This window comes from Hypanus sabinus, chromosome 4 (assembly GCF_030144855.1).
Source record: "Hypanus sabinus isolate sHypSab1 chromosome 4, sHypSab1.hap1, whole genome shotgun sequence".
NCBI classification, from domain to species: domain Eukaryota; kingdom Metazoa; phylum Chordata; class Chondrichthyes; order Myliobatiformes; family Dasyatidae; genus Hypanus; species Hypanus sabinus.
In genome coordinates, this window is record NC_082709.1 from 171,844,654 (window position 1) to 171,863,841 (window position 19,188).

Sequence of the window (19,188 nt, forward strand, 5' to 3'; positions counted from 1 at the left end):
ATTTCTTAACTACATTACTAACTGAGGAAGCGGCTACCTGAAAACGCTTTGCTATCTTCTTATAGCCTTCTCCTGCTTTGTGGGCATCATTTATTTTAATTTTCAGAGTGCTAGGCAGCTGCTTAGAGGAGCCCATGGCTGCTGATTGTTGGGACAAGGTTTGAGGAGTCAGAGTATTTATAAATCTTTGAAATTTGCATCACCTGGCCTTTCCTAATGAAGACTGTGAACAAGCCATAGCCCTAACAAGCTAATTAAGGTCTGAGACCTTGGTAAAAGTTATCTGAGAGCTCAAATCTCTTGGGGTGCCCAAACTTTTGCATAGTACTCCTTTCCTTTTTTTCACTCTAAAAATTGTACATACAAAAATAATACACATCTTGCTTAAAAATAGAAAAGAATGTTTCATCTTTAACTCTATGACTTTTGGAGATCAGTTCATCTTCTACTCACTTAACTATTCACAGTAACAGAAATTTTGACCAGGTGTGCCCAAACTTTTGCATGCCACTGTATATGAGAAACCTGGTGTCATGCTCTCATACTAAATATCAGAAATATAATGGCCACACCCTATTCTGTCAATTAAAATCCAAGATCGTAGAAAGTCTGGAGCATTCTGAAATCACTTCTCAGTGAAGGCAGACATCAACATTGAAATTCTATTTGTATTTCATTTATCTATTTAGCAACACAGCGTGGAGAATGCCCTTCAAGCCCTTTGAGCTGTGCTGCCCCGGCAACCTCCCAACAGATCGAATTAGCCCTAACCTAAATCACGATTTACAATGACCAATTAACCTACCTGGTACGACTTTGGACATGGGGAGGAAACCAGAGGACCAGGAGAAAACCTACGCATTCCACAGGGAGGGCGTACAGAAGAGCTCCGGAAATGAGCTCCAAACTCAGGTACCGGCCAAGCTGGAATAGCGCTGTGCTAACCACTACACTACTATGGTGCCCAATGACTCCAACAGATAACTCAACCTTTGCTTGCTTGAGAAGTGAAATTTCAAAAGCAGCAGTCTATGGTCTAAGATGATTGGAGATCAGCTGTAATCGCCAATCATTTAAAACCATAGTTCATAAGACATAGCAGCAGAATTGACCCATTCAGCCCATCAACCTTGCTCCACCAATCCATCATAGCTGATTTATTATCCCCCTCGACCCAATTCTCCTGACTAATCAAGGACCCATCAACCTCTACTTTAAATATACCCAATGACTTGACCTTTACAGCTGTCTGTGGCAATGAATTCCACAGATCCACCACCCTCGGGCTAAAGAAATAGCTCCTCATCTCTGTTCTTAGGGGATGTCCTGAAGACAGAAAATGCTGGAGGAGGTTGACAGCTCAGACACCATCTGTGGAAAGAAAAGTACTTAGTGTTTCAGATCTGAGACCTTTCATCTGAACTGAGAAAAAGAGAAGTTGGTAGCAGAGAAGGTGGGGTGGTGGAACTAAGTGCAGTAATGTAGCAGCTAACACAGTGGCTCTGACAAGGAGGTTATCTTTGCTTTATCTGCCATATTGATTCACCCTGTCAGAGAAATCCCTTTGTTACATCCTCCGCCACTTTCTCTGCTCTCTAGACTATTAAACCAACATCCCCAGTGTCGAGACACACATCACACTTAATTAACTCGACTGAGTGGGTGGCATTAATCATATGCCTAGCATCAAACTCCTGAAACAAGCCCTCTATTCAGAACCCTGGCATGGTAAGCCATCTCTAGGAAGGTAGACCAAACAGATCAAGTCCCTTCTCAATACCTCCTTGAAAATCACAACATCAACAGCAACTAAGTCCCTGGCCAAGACAGCTCATACTGGAGAGAAAACAGAATGGAACTCTGGAGCATTCTGATGAGAGAACGTGAAAACTGAATGTGAACTGCAACAGAGCAGTGCAAACCAAGCCTGGTGTCAGGTCCCATCTGTGGCAGAGTCTACAGATCTGCCCTGCTTCCCTGGACCTTCCTGCAGATGACTGTATATGGGACTATAATGGAGAAAGCAATGTGATCTATGATGAAGGGAAATGGCCATCTCAGGGCAGTGGAAGAAGTGCCACATTAGTTTGCAGCTTTATAGTTCATGAAATCTTTTTGGCTTAGGAGAATGTTCAAAGTTATTAGAATTAACCAAAATCTAGAATTAAGAATTGTTTTCTGAGAAGGTTTATAAATTCAGGTGGGATTAATTCAGGGGTTCATGGCATGATATTGGTGCATGGTATAAAAAAGATTGAGAACCCCTGGATTAAAGGTATACAGATGAAAGCAAGATATGAACATTTTAATGCAAAACAAATTATAATTAGCTTTCAAGAAGCTATGCAAAGCTGCTATTATCTACTAGATTAAAAAATGATAGACATAAGAAATTTACATTTAAAGAGGTTAGACTGTTTGCCACTAATTCATGATCATCGTAAGTCAACAGTACAAGCTGACCATAAATAGACATTTTCTTTTTCATGATTATGAAGATAATGTTGATGGAGGCTTTCCCCCGAGGTTTGTATTAAGGACAATAGGAGGAAATTCTCTCAATGCTTCAGTTTTAATAAAATTAGGAAAATGTTCATGGAGAGGAAATTTATCTCCATTGTTGAGGGTAATAAGCTGTTATAAGATGAAGTCACCACACCCTATCACTCACACAACAAACTCTATGAATCAAGGATTGGTTATAATATTCACGTCTGATCTCTCTCACTCACAGATAAGAACACTGTTTCATCCTAAGATTCACATCCCACTGATTACACAGTCAGCTCTTCCACCATGAATGTCCATCATGCAAATTAACTTTGTGACATTCACTAAAACACTTCTACATCTCTTCCAAGACAAATAGGTAAGAAAACAGTGGTAGCAGCAGAGAACTAATCAACACATTTACAAACACCACAACTCATAGATAATGATCTTATTCTTAGTCTGCCTTTCTTTATTTTTAATGAAGTCAGTGACAACTGCACCAGACTCATCCAGATTTGAAGAAAATCTCTGAAAACAGTCCAGTCCATTGATACAAAACAGTCCTGTAAGCACTCCTGTGTTTCCCTTGTCCATACCTTCCTGGTCCTCACTACTGCTACTGCAGACTCTTGCCTACTCAGGGAGTAGAAGTACAGTCAGGTGATCAGACTTTCGAAGTGAGGACATGGAATAGCACAGTAAGCACTCTTGATCGTAGTGTAACAGTGGTCTAGTGTGTTGTTTCCTCTGGGACTACAAGTGATTTGTTGATGATAATTGCTTAGAGACTTTTTCAAGCTGAGGAGTATTGTAAGTTTGTCTTCATTTCACTTATTATCAAAGTATACAACTCTGAAATTCTTCTTCTGCAGATAGCCACAAAACCAAAAAGAATCATTCAAAAGATTATACTTTAGAGCTTAAAAGATGGCACCAATCCTAAACAGGTGCTACTGTATGCTAAAAATGATCACAAAACTTATGGTTTACCTTCAAGGATGATTAAGATGGTTTTGGCCCACAAAGAAAACAGCAGCCATAGTTTGGCTGCCAGGAATCATGGAAAGCAAGTCTCAAGGTCTAAAGAACCATCTCAATGGAGCATGGAGTGCAAAATGGTAAGGAAAAACACAAGGGACGATGGTAGCGCTTGGCTTTGGTGTATGCAGCCTCATCTTATACCATCTGCAATCATTGATCCAGGTCAAGTTCCTGACCACCGGACATCAAACTACAGGGAGATGAAGGCTCAGTGATATGCAGATATCCCAGCATGCATCTGTGTTGTAGATGTCAGTGAGAGCCACAAACAGTGTGTGAAAGACATGCAGCCTAAACAGGCAGATACAGATAGTTACACAATGGTAACCCAGTGGGACTGGTTAATTTACATTTCGCTGCAGGATTTAATCTCGACTTCGCAGCCAGTCAAAGAGAAAAGGTCGAGCAACACACACAAGACGCAGAATCTCGTGTTTGTGGGTTGTAGGTTGGTTACGCAGAGTGACCAGCAAATACTGTACAATGATGATGTCATTATGCATTCATATAGCACCAGCAAAAACTCTGCCTTGTTCATGGTGAGTCAAACCTGGAAATGTCTGGCCCATTACCTAATGGGCACAACTTCAATGGAAAATACTCACTCTGCATTAAGACATGCATCAAATAAGAATTTTTTAAGTTGAAAGATTAGCTTTATTTGTAACAGGAACTTCAAAACATACAGCACATGCATTTGTTTGCATCAAAGCAAATCAGCAAGGGCTGTGTAAGTGTCACCAAGTCTCCAGCACCAACATAGCATGCCCACAACTCACTAACCCAAATCGTCCATCTTGGGAATATGAAAGGAAACGAGAGCACCTTGAGAAACCCACCCAGTCACGCAGAGAACACACAAAAACCTTAGAGGCAGTGGGAATTGAACTCCAATCTTAGAGCTGCCACTGTAATAACATTATTCTAACTCCTACACCACCTCACCATCATATACAGCTTAAGCATATAAGCACTGGGCAAAACTACAACCTCCTCTGGACCCTCTACAATGCCAGCACATAACTTCTTAAATAAAAGGTCCATAACTGCTTACAATATTCCAAGTATAGTCTGATGATTGCACTTGGAGTATTGTGAAGATCTATGACCTTTCACAACTCCTGCCACAAGAAATAGTTACATTTGCCAATGATACCAAACTATGGAATTAGAGGAGATGACTCAGAATGAAGAGACTTGATCAGATCCTTTGTCATTTTTCTGGTATTTCTAGATTCTTACAGTCAATGGCCACTTTAGTAGGTACAAGAGGTACATAATAAAGTAGACACTGAGTATATGTTCGTGATCTTCTGCTGTTGTAGCCCATCAAGTTCAATGTGTAATACATTCAGAGATGCTATTCTCCAGATCACTGTTATAGTGCATTTATTTGAGTTTCTCCCACAGAATTGCCACTCAGTGGATGTGTTTTTGTTTTTCAGACCATGCTCTGTAAACTCCAGAGACTGTTGCACTTGAAAATCCGAGGAGAAATGCAGTTTCTAAGATACTCAAACCACCCCATCTGGCACCAACAATCATTCCAGGGACAATGTTGCTTAGATTACATTTCTTCCCCATTCTGATGTTTGGTCTGAACAACAATTGAACCTCTTGGCTATGTCTGTATGGACAAATGCATTGAGTTGCTTCCACATGATTGGCTGATTAGATATTTGCATTAATGAGCAGGTAGGTCTTATGGTCTTATAGTGTATGGGTGTACCTAATTAAGTGGCCACTGAGTGTATACTTGAGTCATCACTTCCCTCTGGTCATTCATTCTACACTTCTAATATTTGCCATAACTTTAGAATTCAAGTCAAAAGAATTAAGCCTATGATAATGGACATTCAAGCTTTCCGCCAAGAGTGCTTCATAATGTAGCATAGTGATTGGGCATCTTGGTAACATAGAAGTCCACGCAATGCTTTATAGTGCCAGCTGTAAGATTAGGTTTTAATTTTTGCTGCTGTTGGTACGCTGTAGTGAACATGCTTTGTTGGCGCTGAAAGAATGGTGATACTTGCGGGCTGCCCAGTGCAATTCTCGCTGATTTATTTTGATTTGCTGCAAAGTCACATTTCACTGCATGTTCCTTTGTACAGTAAATCTTTACTTATAACTGCAGTTTTTTCACAAGGACATCTTGAATAGCTCTTCCCAATCCCATAACTTCCGCTACCTCAAAGAGCAAGCACAATGCACTAATGGGAAAGTCATTATCCAAAGAACCCAAACTTCAGTGGATTCTTCAATCCTTAGTGGAGTGTCTTACAGCATAGAACAGCACAGCAGAGTACAGGTCCTTTGGCCTTCAATGTTGTGCTAGCCTGCTCTAAGATCAACCTAACCCTCCCACATAGCCCTCCAGTTTTCCTCTTTTGCTCCCATTCCTGGAACTCCAATGGATAATAAAGACAGAGCAGTTTAAGCTAGATTGATTTCCAGTGAGCCCTTGTGCATTTGATGGTTTTTGAAGACCATTTTAATGCATTGTCATTTTCCCTCAAACAGTTACAAGCTTTACTGAGACCAGGCTTATATTATAATCTATCAAACTTGAGTCTGACCTGTTGTTGCCGTGTAGAAGGCAGGTTTTTTCCAACAGCGGGTGTCATGGTCAACATCAGCAATCTGGTCTTTCCATTCAGTTGATGTCTACTGACGTCCTCACTGAAAGATTAAATTGGTGATGACTGTCACTGCACATTCACTGGGACTTTGATCCTCAAACCATTGTCATCAAGTAACACTGCTCCACAAACAACATCTGTTTAGTTGGTACTATATCAACAAATGAAATATGTAACCCAACAGGCCAGAAGGTGTTCCAATCTCAAGTCAGTTAAGCCAAATGCATTTTGTTCCTTTCCAGAGCATAGTTGACCTGTGTGCCCTTCAAACGAGAACAGAGTCCTTTCCCTGGCTTTTCTGAAGGACAATGGTCCACGTTTTCTCCTTTAATGAAGGTCATTATCAATTATTGACCTCTCCCAGGAGATTATGCACCTTTCTCATGAGTCAGAGAGTGCATATATTGGACTGAATCTTGCTAGATATTGTCTGTGGTTCTGAATGTGAACAGTAATGGGTCAGCGTCATCCAGCACAGAAAATTGGAAACTTGCAATATTGGGTTCAGTTCCGGTCACCTCATTAAAGAGAAGATGTGAAAGCTTTAGACAGGATGCAGAGGAGATATACCAAGATGCTGCCTGAATTGAAGGGAAAGCATTATGAGAATAGGGTGAATGAATTAGTGTTTTCCTCTTCAGACTAAAGAAGAGTGAGAGGAGACTTGATAGAGATGTATAAGATGATAAAAGGCATAGATTAATTGGACAGCCAGAAACCTTTCCCTAAGGTGGGAATGGCTAATACCAAGAGGCATAATTTTAAAATGATTTGTAGAAAATATAGGTGGGTTGTCAGAGGTAAGGTTTTTACACCGAGAGTGGTAGGTACATGGAACGTGCTGTCAGGGATGAGACTAGAGGCAGATATTTTAGGGATGTTTAAGAGATTTTTAAGTAGGTAGATGGACAATAAAAAATAAGTCTTTGTAGGAAGGAAAGGATAGAAGTGATCTTAGATTAGGTTAAAATGTCGGCACAGCATCATGCACCATAGAGCCTGTTCTGTAATGTTCTATGTTCTACGCTCTGAAAGCCTATTTGGCCCACCATATCCATTAAGTACCTACCTGTACTAATCCCATTGACCAAGACTTGATCCATCATCAACTACAGCTTGACACACATGCACTCGCACAATGCAGATCCAAGACTAAGTAACAATCGGAAGGGTGTGTCTATCAGTCTCTCAGCTCACAGACTTCAAAATCTTGCTCATCACTGTTAACCTGACTGTCTGGCTGTCCCTTCCTGATTTTTTTTTAAACAATAGCTTTAATTAAACATTGGATCCAACTCTGGTAAATCCTTCCTTCAGCAATTAGTGCATAAGAACATGGGGACATGGAGTATTATAGCATAGAAACAGATCCTTTAAATCAATTTATCTATGACAACCAAAACGTCCTCCTGAGCTAATTCCATTTGATGGCATTTGGCCCATTTCCCTCTGGGCCTATTCTATCCATGTACCTGTCCAACTGTCTTTTAAGTGTTACAATTGTACTCAGCAATCCCCCACCCCAAACCCATCCAGCTATAGGTTCCTCTGGTAGTTTGTTGTATGTACCCACTGTGTGGAAATAGGTGCCCCTTGGTCCCTTTTAAACCTCTCACATTAAATTTCTATCCTCTAGTTTTGGATTATCCAACCCTGGAAAAAAGAACGTGAATATCTACCTTTTCTTGCCCCTCATAATTTTATATACCTCAGTAAGACCATCAGGTTAAGGAGCGGAATTAGGCTATTTAGCCCACTGAGTCTGTTCCACCATTTTTAATCATGGCTGATCTATTTTTTCCTCTCAGCCCCAATCTCCTGCATTTCCCCCCTATCCTTTCATGCCCTGACTAATCAAGAATCTATCAACCTCTGCCTTAAATACACATAAAGACTCAACCTCCGCAGCTGCCTGTAGCAAGAAATTCCACAGATTCACTACTCTCTAGCTAAAGAAATTCCTCCTCATCTCCATTCTAAAACAATGCCCCCTCTATTCTGAGGTGCTGTTCTCTAGTCCTAAACTCACCTGCATTGGAAACATTATCAAGGCCTTTCAACATCTGATAGGTTTCAAGTTGGTCACACCTCAATTAAGGTCAATTAAGATTAAGTTAATTAGGTCATTTAGGATCATCAATAAACCTCTGATGCTCCAGAGCCTATGCTTTAATTTATCCTGTGAGTTTAATATTCTAGCTGAAAAATTGCATCTCTCAATGTGTGTCACTCCTTCACAGACACATGGACACTGAACTAGGTATTCCCAGTATCTATGATTCATACTCAGGAGGAAGGAGATGATCATCGCTGATAACTTCCTATTCGTCTTTTCTGAACCTCACTTCTGGGTGAAGAGACAAAGCACTGTGTGTGCAATTCCAACCAGAATTACACAAAGGAACCGTTGGGCAGAGTAGTGGGAAACTAGCAAGAGCTGTAAGCAGGCCTACACCGGAATGCAATGCAAAAAGGTCTTGGAAAATTTCATTGCCTGAATCTTGCTTTTTGCATTGGAATGCAAATGGGGAAAATGAAGGCAAAACTGAGAAAATGAAGTATTCCAGAGATCTCTGCATTGGAAAATGTTGGGACTGTTATGTGAAGTGTCTTCTAAACCTCTTGTTGGCTTCCTGTCAAGATTATCTTGTGGGCAAGCATGAGGTTTTGCCCTGCTCTTAAGGTGACTTTTAACATCATCTTCCCATATAAGGCTCACACTAATAAGATTCTTTCACCATGAGAGCCAGCAGAGTTAAAACTGTAAGTCACCAGGAGCAGAATAGAAATGGAATGTGATTCAAACTTCAAGACTGTTTAATATCATTTCCAGCTCACAAGTATAAAGGAAAACAAAATAATTCTTACTCTGGAGCCGATGCAGCAGAAATTCCAGGAGGCAAGTGACCTTGAGGCGAAGAACATCTAACCACAAACTTCTTGCCATTTACACGATTTGTTTTCTGCGTGGGGAAGTTTGATGTTCTTGTTACCATTTGCACTATTTTTCTGTGTGGGAGGGGTTGATGTTGCTGTTTGCGCAATTTGATTTTTTTGTGTGGGGCAGGCTGTTGATTGTGTTGCCATTCTGGTGTGATCTGTTGGCTTTTTGTGCAAGGGGTGTTGGGTTTTGATGTTCTTGCCATTTGCGCAATTTGTTTTTTTGTGTGGGGGAGTTGGTGTTTATCTTTGAATGACACTCATTGTTTCCTTTGTTTCATGGCTATCTGGAGAAGACAAATCTCTGTGTCGCATAGTGCATACATTGATAATAAATGAACCTTTGAACAAAAAAAATATAAAGAACACAATAATAAAAAAAGATAAAAATAATACATAAGAGAGACTATATACATCGATGCCATAGAACTGTAGCCTGCCCCACTTCCTTCACTTCTTACCTGCTGATCAGAGAGAACGTATTTATTGTCTACAGACAGTGACCTGTTAAGCACTTCTAGGATTTTCTGTGTTCGTTACTAATTTAAATGAAAAAATTAACTTCAGTATAGACTATTATATTCATAGCATCGTTATTCAGATCTCTTCAAACCTATGCTGTAATTTAGCACATCAGTATTCCCATGTATTTTTTCTTCTCTCCCTTGCACATGTTCCCTCCAAACTCTCCCCTCCTCTCTAGTGGAGTTGGTTAGATGTAAATGTAGATAATTCTATGGCTGTGCTAGCCTGCTGTGTTCCTCACATTGTGTGATCGGGATAGGATAATCACACATCAGAGGGGAATACTAAAGGAAAACATTGCTCCTGCTCTTGTCTGTGGGGAAAAAAAATATAACTGCAGCATTGAGTAGAGGGTGAATCTTGGCTCTTTTCTACCCCTGCCCCTTAGTAGTAGTAACGTGATCACTCGAGTCGAGTATGATGTTCTCCTCACAGGTTTTCTATTGGTGGGCCCTTGGACAGCTGTAGAGGCCAATCAGAGATCCACATGTTCTGCTGCAGTGTGGGCAAGAGTAAGTGGTGGCTGTGGTTCGAGGTTGTGTCTTTTGGTTATTCAATCTCTCCCACAGCACCACAGAGGTTGATCTCGTGTAGTGCAGCTTCCTCTTGAACAGATTTCCTCCAGTTGCATCTATTGAGTGCAATGTCTTCCCAGTTTTTAGATGTAAAGTTTGAATTTCTTCAGGCTGATTTTGACGTTATCTTTGAAGTGTTTCTTTTGTCCACTAGGGGCTCACTGACCTTCCTTCAGCTGGGAGTAAAGGATCTGATTGGGGAGACGTGAGTTGAGTATCCAGGTGATATCATCTATCTATTGGATTTGGTATTCATCATGGTGGAGACGCTGTCTCCTCCAGTATGCTGGTGTGGAACTGAATCATGGATCACCCACCATAGACAACTGAAAGCTCTGGAATAATACCTCAAAAGATTTTGAGGATCAGTGGAAGGGGAGATGCCCCTTGCCAACTTTAACTCAAATGCCTGAGGCCAATTAAACAACTCTATCCCACTTCCTAATCTTCAAAACTGCAATCCCTCGGGATCAGCTAGTGGAATAGGGACACTTACTGCCTCAACAGGCTTGGCCCTCAGGGACACCAGAACATCAATATGTTCAAGCCTGTATGCACAAGAATGGTGTGGTTGACAAGCCAGCAACAGTGTACCTTCTGCAGGGGAAAAGGCCCAGAGTTCTCAGTCCCTACTGCCAGCTCACCTGAAGAACCAAATTCTCAGTGACACTTCATACATTTATTCAGCAGAAAATCTGTTCTGCAAAACAGGAAAGGTCCAGATAAAATGCATGTGCAGGAATTCATTACTGTCTCATGCTCGATTATAAGCAGCTGGAAGAGATTTTCTGGTTAAGCAATAATCATATTTTTTTGTAGAATGTATTGGCCTTTATTCATAGTGCAAGATTTATAAAATCAAAAAGGTCTGCAGTCCCAGGCACACGGGCTGCTGCACAGATTCTCGTTGTCTGAGTTAGACAGTTTTTGATGGATAATGTGCATGAAGATTCACTTCCTGGTTTATTGTGGTCTGTTCAATATAATCCCTCTGCTCAGATTACAGGTCAGCAACATGTAGCATCTTCCTCCACAGATACAACCTGGCCTTGTGGGTATCTCCAGCAGTCTCGTTTACTTCACATTTTTAACAACTTTCTTCAGTAGCTCGCAGCTCCACCAGCCTGCCCAAGGCACCTCATCTTCGATTGATCTATGATTCCTATTCATCAACCTGTTTACAACTCATTATCAGCCTGCTGTAACCTACTATTGCCCTGCCTGGGCCACTTCAACAACAACCAAAGATCCTCATTGTTAGTCTGAAACTGTTCACTGTCAATCTCTCTTAAGCACTCACTAACTGATGCCTGAGGCTCTGACTGCCAAACTGTCCGTGACCTCTCACTGTTGATCTGTGCAAGGCCCCTAACTGTCAATTTATCTGAGACCCCCTCCTCTTCAATCTTATGAATATGCAAAATTGCCTTTTAGACTTCATTATTAGACCACACCTGAAAAATTGCGGAGGATCAGAATCAGGTTTAATATCACTGGTTTATATTGTGAAATGCGGTGATTCCTGGCAGCACTGCAGTACACAATAAAAAGCTATAATTTACAGTCAGTATATATAATTTTAAAAAATCAGAACAGCAGATCATCAAGTGGACTGAGGGATGTGTTCTCCTCTAACCTTTTGGTTTGATAATCTAGGGTGGAGGAACATCTCTACCAAAGGAAGTGTAAAGGTGTTCCATCTCTCCTTCGCCTGCAGGTCACCCTTGGGCAAGGTGCAGCACCTGCTTAGCTCCCACCCCCCCCCCCCCTTGATCGGGGTCAGGTGAAGCCAAAAGAGCAGGTGGTGGATGGGCTGTGTGAGCAGCTGGTGATACAAGACCTGGTTATGTGACCACTGACACCAGACAGACAGTCTCTGAAGAGTATTGATAATGGCTAGGCTCACTCATCTTGTAAAGACACTGTCCAGAAGAAGGCAATGGCAAACCACTTCTGCAGACAAAATTACTAAGAACAACCATGATGATGGAAAGACCATTATCACCTGTGTCATACAGTGTAACAAGCGAGTGAATTTACCCTTATCACTCCAAGTTCTAAATTTGTTAATGCTCAAATGCCTCTCCAAACTTTTATATGAAGCTAACTCACTACAACTGTTTCCAATTTAAACAGCTGTTGGTTTTCTTTTGCTGTGGATGGTAATTGACTTGCCATATGTTTTAATTTCCTATAGGTCATAGTTTAAGGCCATGGTCAGACTGCACTTGGAATATGGTGAGCAGTTTTTCATTCCCTTATCTAAGGAAAGCATTGCAGGCATTGAAGAGGGTCTAGAGGAAGTTCACCCGAATAATCCCGGGAATGAAAGGGTTAATGTACGAAGAACATTTGATGGCTCTGGGCCTGTAGTCACTGGAATTTAGAAGAATGAGGAGCAATCCCATTGAAAACTATCAAATACTGAAAGGCTGAGGCAGAGTGGATATGGAGAGGATGTTTCCTATAATGAGGAAGTCTAGGAGCAGAGGGCACTGCCTCAGTATAGAAAGGCATCAATTTAGAACAGATAAGAAGAAATTTCTTTAGCCAGGAGGTGGTGAATCTGTGGAATTTATTGCCACAGATGGTAGTGGAGGCCGCGTCATTTGATATACTTAAAGCAGAGGTTCATAGCTTCTTGATTAGTGAAGACATCAGTGGTTTTGGGGAGAAGACAGGAGAACAGGATTGAGAGGGATAATAAATCAGCCATGGTGGAATGACAGAGCAGACTCAATTGGCCGAATGGCCTAATTCTGCTCTGATGTCTATGGTCTTATGGTCATTATGCAATAAAAAATGCATGACAATTAAAAAAAACACACACGACAGCACTGATGTAAAATCAACTTTAATACAGTAGTTCTAAAGCTTCATGGATGCATATTACTTTAATGTTGTGTTTTTAATAAAATACAAAAATAAATCCAGCATTAATCCATTTCTGGTTTCAATAAGTGAATTAACATTTTCACCAAACTAAAAGAGGATATCGTCAATCTCTCTTAACAAGTTATCAACAGAGATTTCCAAAATGCCGTCATCCTTGGCTGTAAAAGATGAGCAGCATTTCAACTAAAACTTGCTGAGGTTTCACTTTTAAAACCCAGGCTGCGTTAACTTCTGATAGATGTTACCAGCAGTCAGAAATGATTTATACAAAAATAAAGAAATCAGACTGTTTGTCAGAGTCAAAACACAAATCAATCAAGTATGCTTTTGAAAGCTTTAAATAACTCAAGAAGAATAAATCAGGAGAGCTTCATGAATTGCACCTTAACAGGTCATAGCTGTTGGCTCTGCATCTACTTCTCAGATTTACGGCAAAGGTACTCAATCCAAGGAGAAGTAATCCCTATATCGTTAAAGCATTTTAATGCTACTGAATCACATTGTCAAAATAAACAGCGTGCAGTAGACACCATACTAAAAATCATTCTGTAGAACACTATGATGAAGAAACCCTTCATCCCACACATTGTGCCGTTAATTAAGCTAGTAGATAGATAGAAACTTCATTAATCCCAAAGGAAATTACAGTGTCACAGAAGCATTACGAGTGCACAGATATACAAATATTAGAAGAAAAATAAGAAAAAATAAAATAGGTTACCTTAAAAATAAAATGTACAAGATTTACAAGTCAAAGATTATAAGATTTGCAAGATTTCCAAGTCCACACTGATAAGATGGTACTGCAAGAATTGCCATAATATTATACAGTAACGAGTGCACAGTCACACTGTCCGGATAAGAAGTGACGGTAGCATTGCATAGTATCGGACCCACTGCAATTTGCCTATCGCCACAATTGATCAACGACAGATGCAATCTCAATAGCTCTTCACGTGACTTTACACCACCTGGACAACACAAACACCTACGTCAGGTTGCTGTTCATTGACTATAGCTCAGCATTTAATACCATCATTCCCACAATCCTGATTGAGAGGTTATAGAACCTGGGCCTCTGTACCTCCCTCTGCAATTGAATCCTGTGCAGATTGGTGAAAACATATCCTCCTCACTGATGAACAACACTTGTGAACCTCGGAGTGTGTGCTTAGCCCACTGCTCTACTCTCTCTATACCCATGACTGTGTGGCTAGGCATAGCTCAAATATCATCTATACATTTGCTGCCGATAAAATCATTGTTGGTAGAATCTCAGGTGGTGACGAGAGGGCGTACAGGAGTGAGATATGCCAACTGGTGGACTGGTGCCGCAGCAACAGCCTGGTACGCAATGTCAGTAAGACAAAAGAGCTGATTGTAGACTTCAGGAAGGGTAAGGCGAAGGAACGCATACCAATCCTCATAGAGGGATCAGAAGTGGACAGAATGAACAGTTCGTAAGTACCTGGGTGACTGAACCTGGTCCCAACATATCGATGCAGTTATAAAGAAGGCAAGACAGTGCCTATACTTCATTAGGAGTTTGAAGAGATTTGGTATGTCAACAAATACACTCAAAACCTTCTATAGATGTACTGTGGAGAGCATTCTGGCAGGCTGCATCACTGTCTGGTATGGGGGGGAAGGGGGGGCTACTGCACAGGACTGAAAGGAGCTGCAGAGGGTTGTAAATTTAGTTGGCTCCAACTTGGGTACTAGCCTGCAAAGTACCCAGGACATCTTTAAGGCGCGGTATTTCAGAAAGGCAGCATCCATTAAGGACCTCCAGCACCCAGGACATGCCCTTTTCTCACTGTTACCATCAGGTAGGAGGTACAGAAGCCTGAAGGCACACACTCAGTGATTGAGGAACAGCTTTTCCCCTTGCATCCAATCCCTAATGGACACTGAACCTTTGAACACTACCTCACATTTTTAATATATATTATTTCTGTTTTTGCACAATTTTCAATCTATTCAATATATGTATACTGTAATTGATTTATTATTAATTTTTTCTTCTATATTATATATTGCATTAAACTGCTGCTGCTAAATTAACAAATTTCACAACACATGCCAGTGATAATGAACCAGATTCTGATTCTGGTATTGTGATAGAAGGGTATGGTAAACAGAGCTAAACAGATCTTAAGCAGAGCTCTGGGCCTAACCAAACTATCCTTTCTGTGCCCAAATGCCCAAATCCTTCCATTCTCTGCATATTCACGTGTCAATCTAACAGCCTGTTAAACGTGTCTGTCATTTTTGCTTCCACTACCCCTCTGGCAGTGCATTCCAGGTACTAATATACTGTACAGTTAAGGGAAGCAAACTTCAGCTCGTCAGGCTTTCTAATCAGCACTGCAATTCATTTGTACTGTGGTTGATCTGTACCTTAACTTCATTAGTTCTGGATATCTTTATAACTTTGTCAAAGAAAAGAAATCTATCATTCTCAGTTTTGAAATTTTTAACAGATGCCCCCAGACCTTTTGAGGAGGCAAGGGTCCAGATTTCAAAGTCAAAGTAAATTTATTGTCAATGTACATATATGTTACTATATACTACCTTGGGGTTCATTTTGTTGCAAGCATTTTCAGGAAAATAAATACTGAAGAATTTATGAAAAACTACACACAAAGGTTGACAAATAATCAATGTACAAAAGAAGACAAAATGAGCAAATAAAATATAAATTATACTGAGAACATGAGCTATAAGTTATAGCGTCCTTGAAAGTGAGTCTGTAGGTTGAGATCAGTTCAGAATTGTGGTAAGGAGTTATGCACGTGGTTCAAGGGTCTAACATTATTAATAATTAATATTATTAGTATTAATTGATATTATTAACTATAGGTACAAATATTAATACTCTGTTTATGAAATTCTCTCTCTGCCAGAACTGAAATGTTGTCTTGGTTACTTTCCATACAGATGCTGCCTGACAAGTTGAATTTTTCCAGTGTTTTCCAAGTTTTCATTCAGATTTCCAGCATCTGTATTTTTTGTGCTTTTCGATCTTTTATCAATTTGATTCATTCCATATGATATCAAGTAATGACTGAATACAACAAAGACCTTGGACCAAACAGCATCCTGGTGCTATCGAGCTATGCTCTGGAACAAGCTAATCCATGTGAGTAGAGTTACCACATTGGCTATGTTATCTGGCAATGTGGAAAACAGTCCAGTTTTATCCTTTTCACAAAATGTGTGACAGATCCAAACAGGCTTATCACCACCCAGCTGGCCTACTCTCCCTCCAACCTCATGATTATTCAGGCTCTGCTCTCCCAGCCCTGATAAAGGGCCGCGGCCCGAAACATCGACTGTTCATTTCTTTTCGCTAAGGAGGAGAAGGCAGTAGGCTCGTGGGAGCATCACCACCTTGATGCTGCATACCAGCGTAACGTGAAAATATATCACATTCCCTTCTCCACCTTTAGGCCCAAACCCTACAGTTCTCTACACAGCTGTGTAGTGGGTATCTTCAAGAGGAGTTACTGCCACCCTTCAAGGAGGCAGCTCACCACCACCTTCTCAAGAGCAATTAGGGTGATGCTTAACTCCCAAAAATGAATACACTTACAATAGAAAGTATTTATTACTGATTAATGAGCTTAATAATAATTGATGGTTTAGCGGACCGTGCCACAACCACTTACACACATACTTGGAATCTGAACCCAAATTTGAATTTCTTGTCTTTGATAACCTTTTATAACTGGTTCTGATGAAATATAATCTGATTCAACAAGATTCCTAATCCCAGATCAAATACTGAATATCTGTAAGTTCAATTATTGTTATTATACAGGAAACTTGATTCAAACAGACCACTTCAAGCTTGGTCTAAACATTCCAAATTTGTCCAGATTTATTGCTCATCCCTTGACTAATAACTCATAGTTCATTGACAATGTTAAAAGATGATAGTATTAGCAACGCACACAAAATGCTGGAGGAACTCAGCAGGCTAGGCGGCATCTGTGGAAGAAGGTACAGTCGACGTTTCAGGCCGAAACCCTTCAGCAGGACGGATGATAGTAGTATATAATTTAGAAATCATATTATTTCCCTTCAGAATTAAGTTATGTTTGGCTCAATTGCTAAATGAATGAGTGATTGAGTGACAGTAGTAGATATTTATAGATTTTAGCAACACACACAAAATGCTGGTGGAACGCAGCAGGCCAGACAGCATCTATAGGGGAAGCACTGTCGACGTTTTGGGCCGAGACCCTTCGTCAAGACAAAGATAGATTGTCATTTTTTTATACAACTTACAGACTGCCCAAATTAATTCCAATTCAGGAATAAAATAGCAGTGCACATTCAGATTCAGTGTCTGTCTTAAATATATGTAAAGTTTTTAAATGTTTCTGAAGGAACCTAAACATTGTTAAACTCACTTGTGATGATTGTTCCCCCCACGGCATGTCACATGACATGGCCAATCATGGTATTTCCATGACCATTATTGTTCTTGGCAAATTGTTCTACAAAAGTGGTTTGCCATTGCCTTTTCTGCACAGTGTCTTTACAAGATGGGTGACCCCAGTCATTATCAATACTCTTCAGAGATTGTCGGCCTGGTGTCAGTGGTTACATAATCAGAACTTGTGATGAGCACCAGCTGCTCATACGACCATCCAGCACCTGCTCTCATGGCTTCACATGACCCTGATCAAGGTGGGGGGGATGCTAAGCAGGTGCTACACCTTATTCAAGGGTAACCTGCAGGTTAGCAGAGGGAAGGAGTGTCTTACACCTCCTTTGAATCTGAATTGACTTTATTACTTACATCCTTCATATACGAGGAATAAAAATCTTTACGTTACATCTCCATCTAAATGTGTAATTTATAATAAATAATATGTACAACAGGAATCTCAATATAACATAGAAATACAGTTGTGTCAACATTGAATTAAGCAGTCTGATGGCCTGGTGGAAGAAGCTGTCCTGGAGCCTGTTGGTCCCGTTGCGGTACCGTTTTCTGGATGGTAGCTGCTGGAACAGTTTGCGGTTGGGGTGACTCGGGTCCCCAATTATCCTTCAGGCCCTTTTTACACACCTGTCTTTGTAAGTGTCCTGAATAGTGGGAAGTTCATATCTACAGATGTGCTGGGCTGTCTGCACCACTCTCTGCAGAGTCCTGCGATTGAGGGAGGTACAGTTCCCATACCAGGCAGCGATACAGCCACACAGGATGCTCTCAATTGTATCCTTACAGAAAGTTCTTAGGCTTGGTAGAAATGTACCTCCACTCAAGATCCATACAGTATACTATTAATGAAATAGTTAATTAGTTTAATTAATTTAAAAATTGATGAGGTTATACTATACATCACAGTATCTATAATTGTGTGATGTTTATATTTGAACTTTTTCATCCATTAGTTAAACAGTGAGACCACAGTTTTTCACAACTATATTAACGTAGGTAGGATAACATTTTAAAATGTATAGATAACACAAAATGCTTGGAAGTGTGGTAAATGATAAATAGGACAGTAACTTGCCATAAGGAGGCACAGATTCATGAAGTGTTAGTGCAAAAATGAAGCGATTCAGTTTGGCAGAAATTATAAGGAGAGACAATATGGACTTCATGACCAAGTGTAAATAATTCACAGGAGCACAGGAAAGTAGGAACATAAAACCTTGAAAATGATAGGGCGTACTAAAACAGTAGGAAAATAGATGGAAACCTGGGACTCATAAGCAGGAATGTATATAGACATAGAATATTAAAAGCAGTAAAGTCATGTTGAACCTGTATAAAATACTGATTAGACCTTAGCTGTGCTTCATTCAAGTCATCCATTTCCCTTATGGATGTGAATATTTAAAAAATAGTTCCAGGTGTAAATGTTAGACTGGAAATTCTGTGTTTGTTCTCCCAGGAGTAAGCATTCAGTAGACATGTAGTGAAATGTACAAGAGTATGATTGGCTTAATTAGAATAAGTTGAAAGGTGTTTTCTTGTTTGGATGTTTTGAATTTTGAGTAAAATCTATTAGGGTAATAAGAGATAAAATTTTCTCAGGAAGTAAATATCTGTGGAAACA

General features: G+C 40.3%; 1 protein-coding gene across 4 annotated transcripts in view; it reads right to left on the minus strand.

The window, feature by feature from the left end:
* Positions 1-19,188, minus strand: part of erg (ETS transcription factor ERG) — a 275,925-nt gene that overhangs the window by 160,841 nt on the left and 95,896 nt on the right. For 2 of the 4 annotated variants that reach the window (XM_059968793.1, XM_059968794.1), the window contains exon 3: positions 6,111-6,213. The exons of the other annotated variants lie outside the window; for them this stretch is intronic. In XM_059968793.1, coding sequence (XP_059824776.1) covers positions 6,111-6,167 — 57 coding nt within the window. In that variant the 5' untranslated portion in view covers positions 6,168-6,213. The remainder of the gene's footprint in view (positions 1-6,110; positions 6,214-19,188) is intronic. 4 annotated transcript variants of the gene reach the window in all.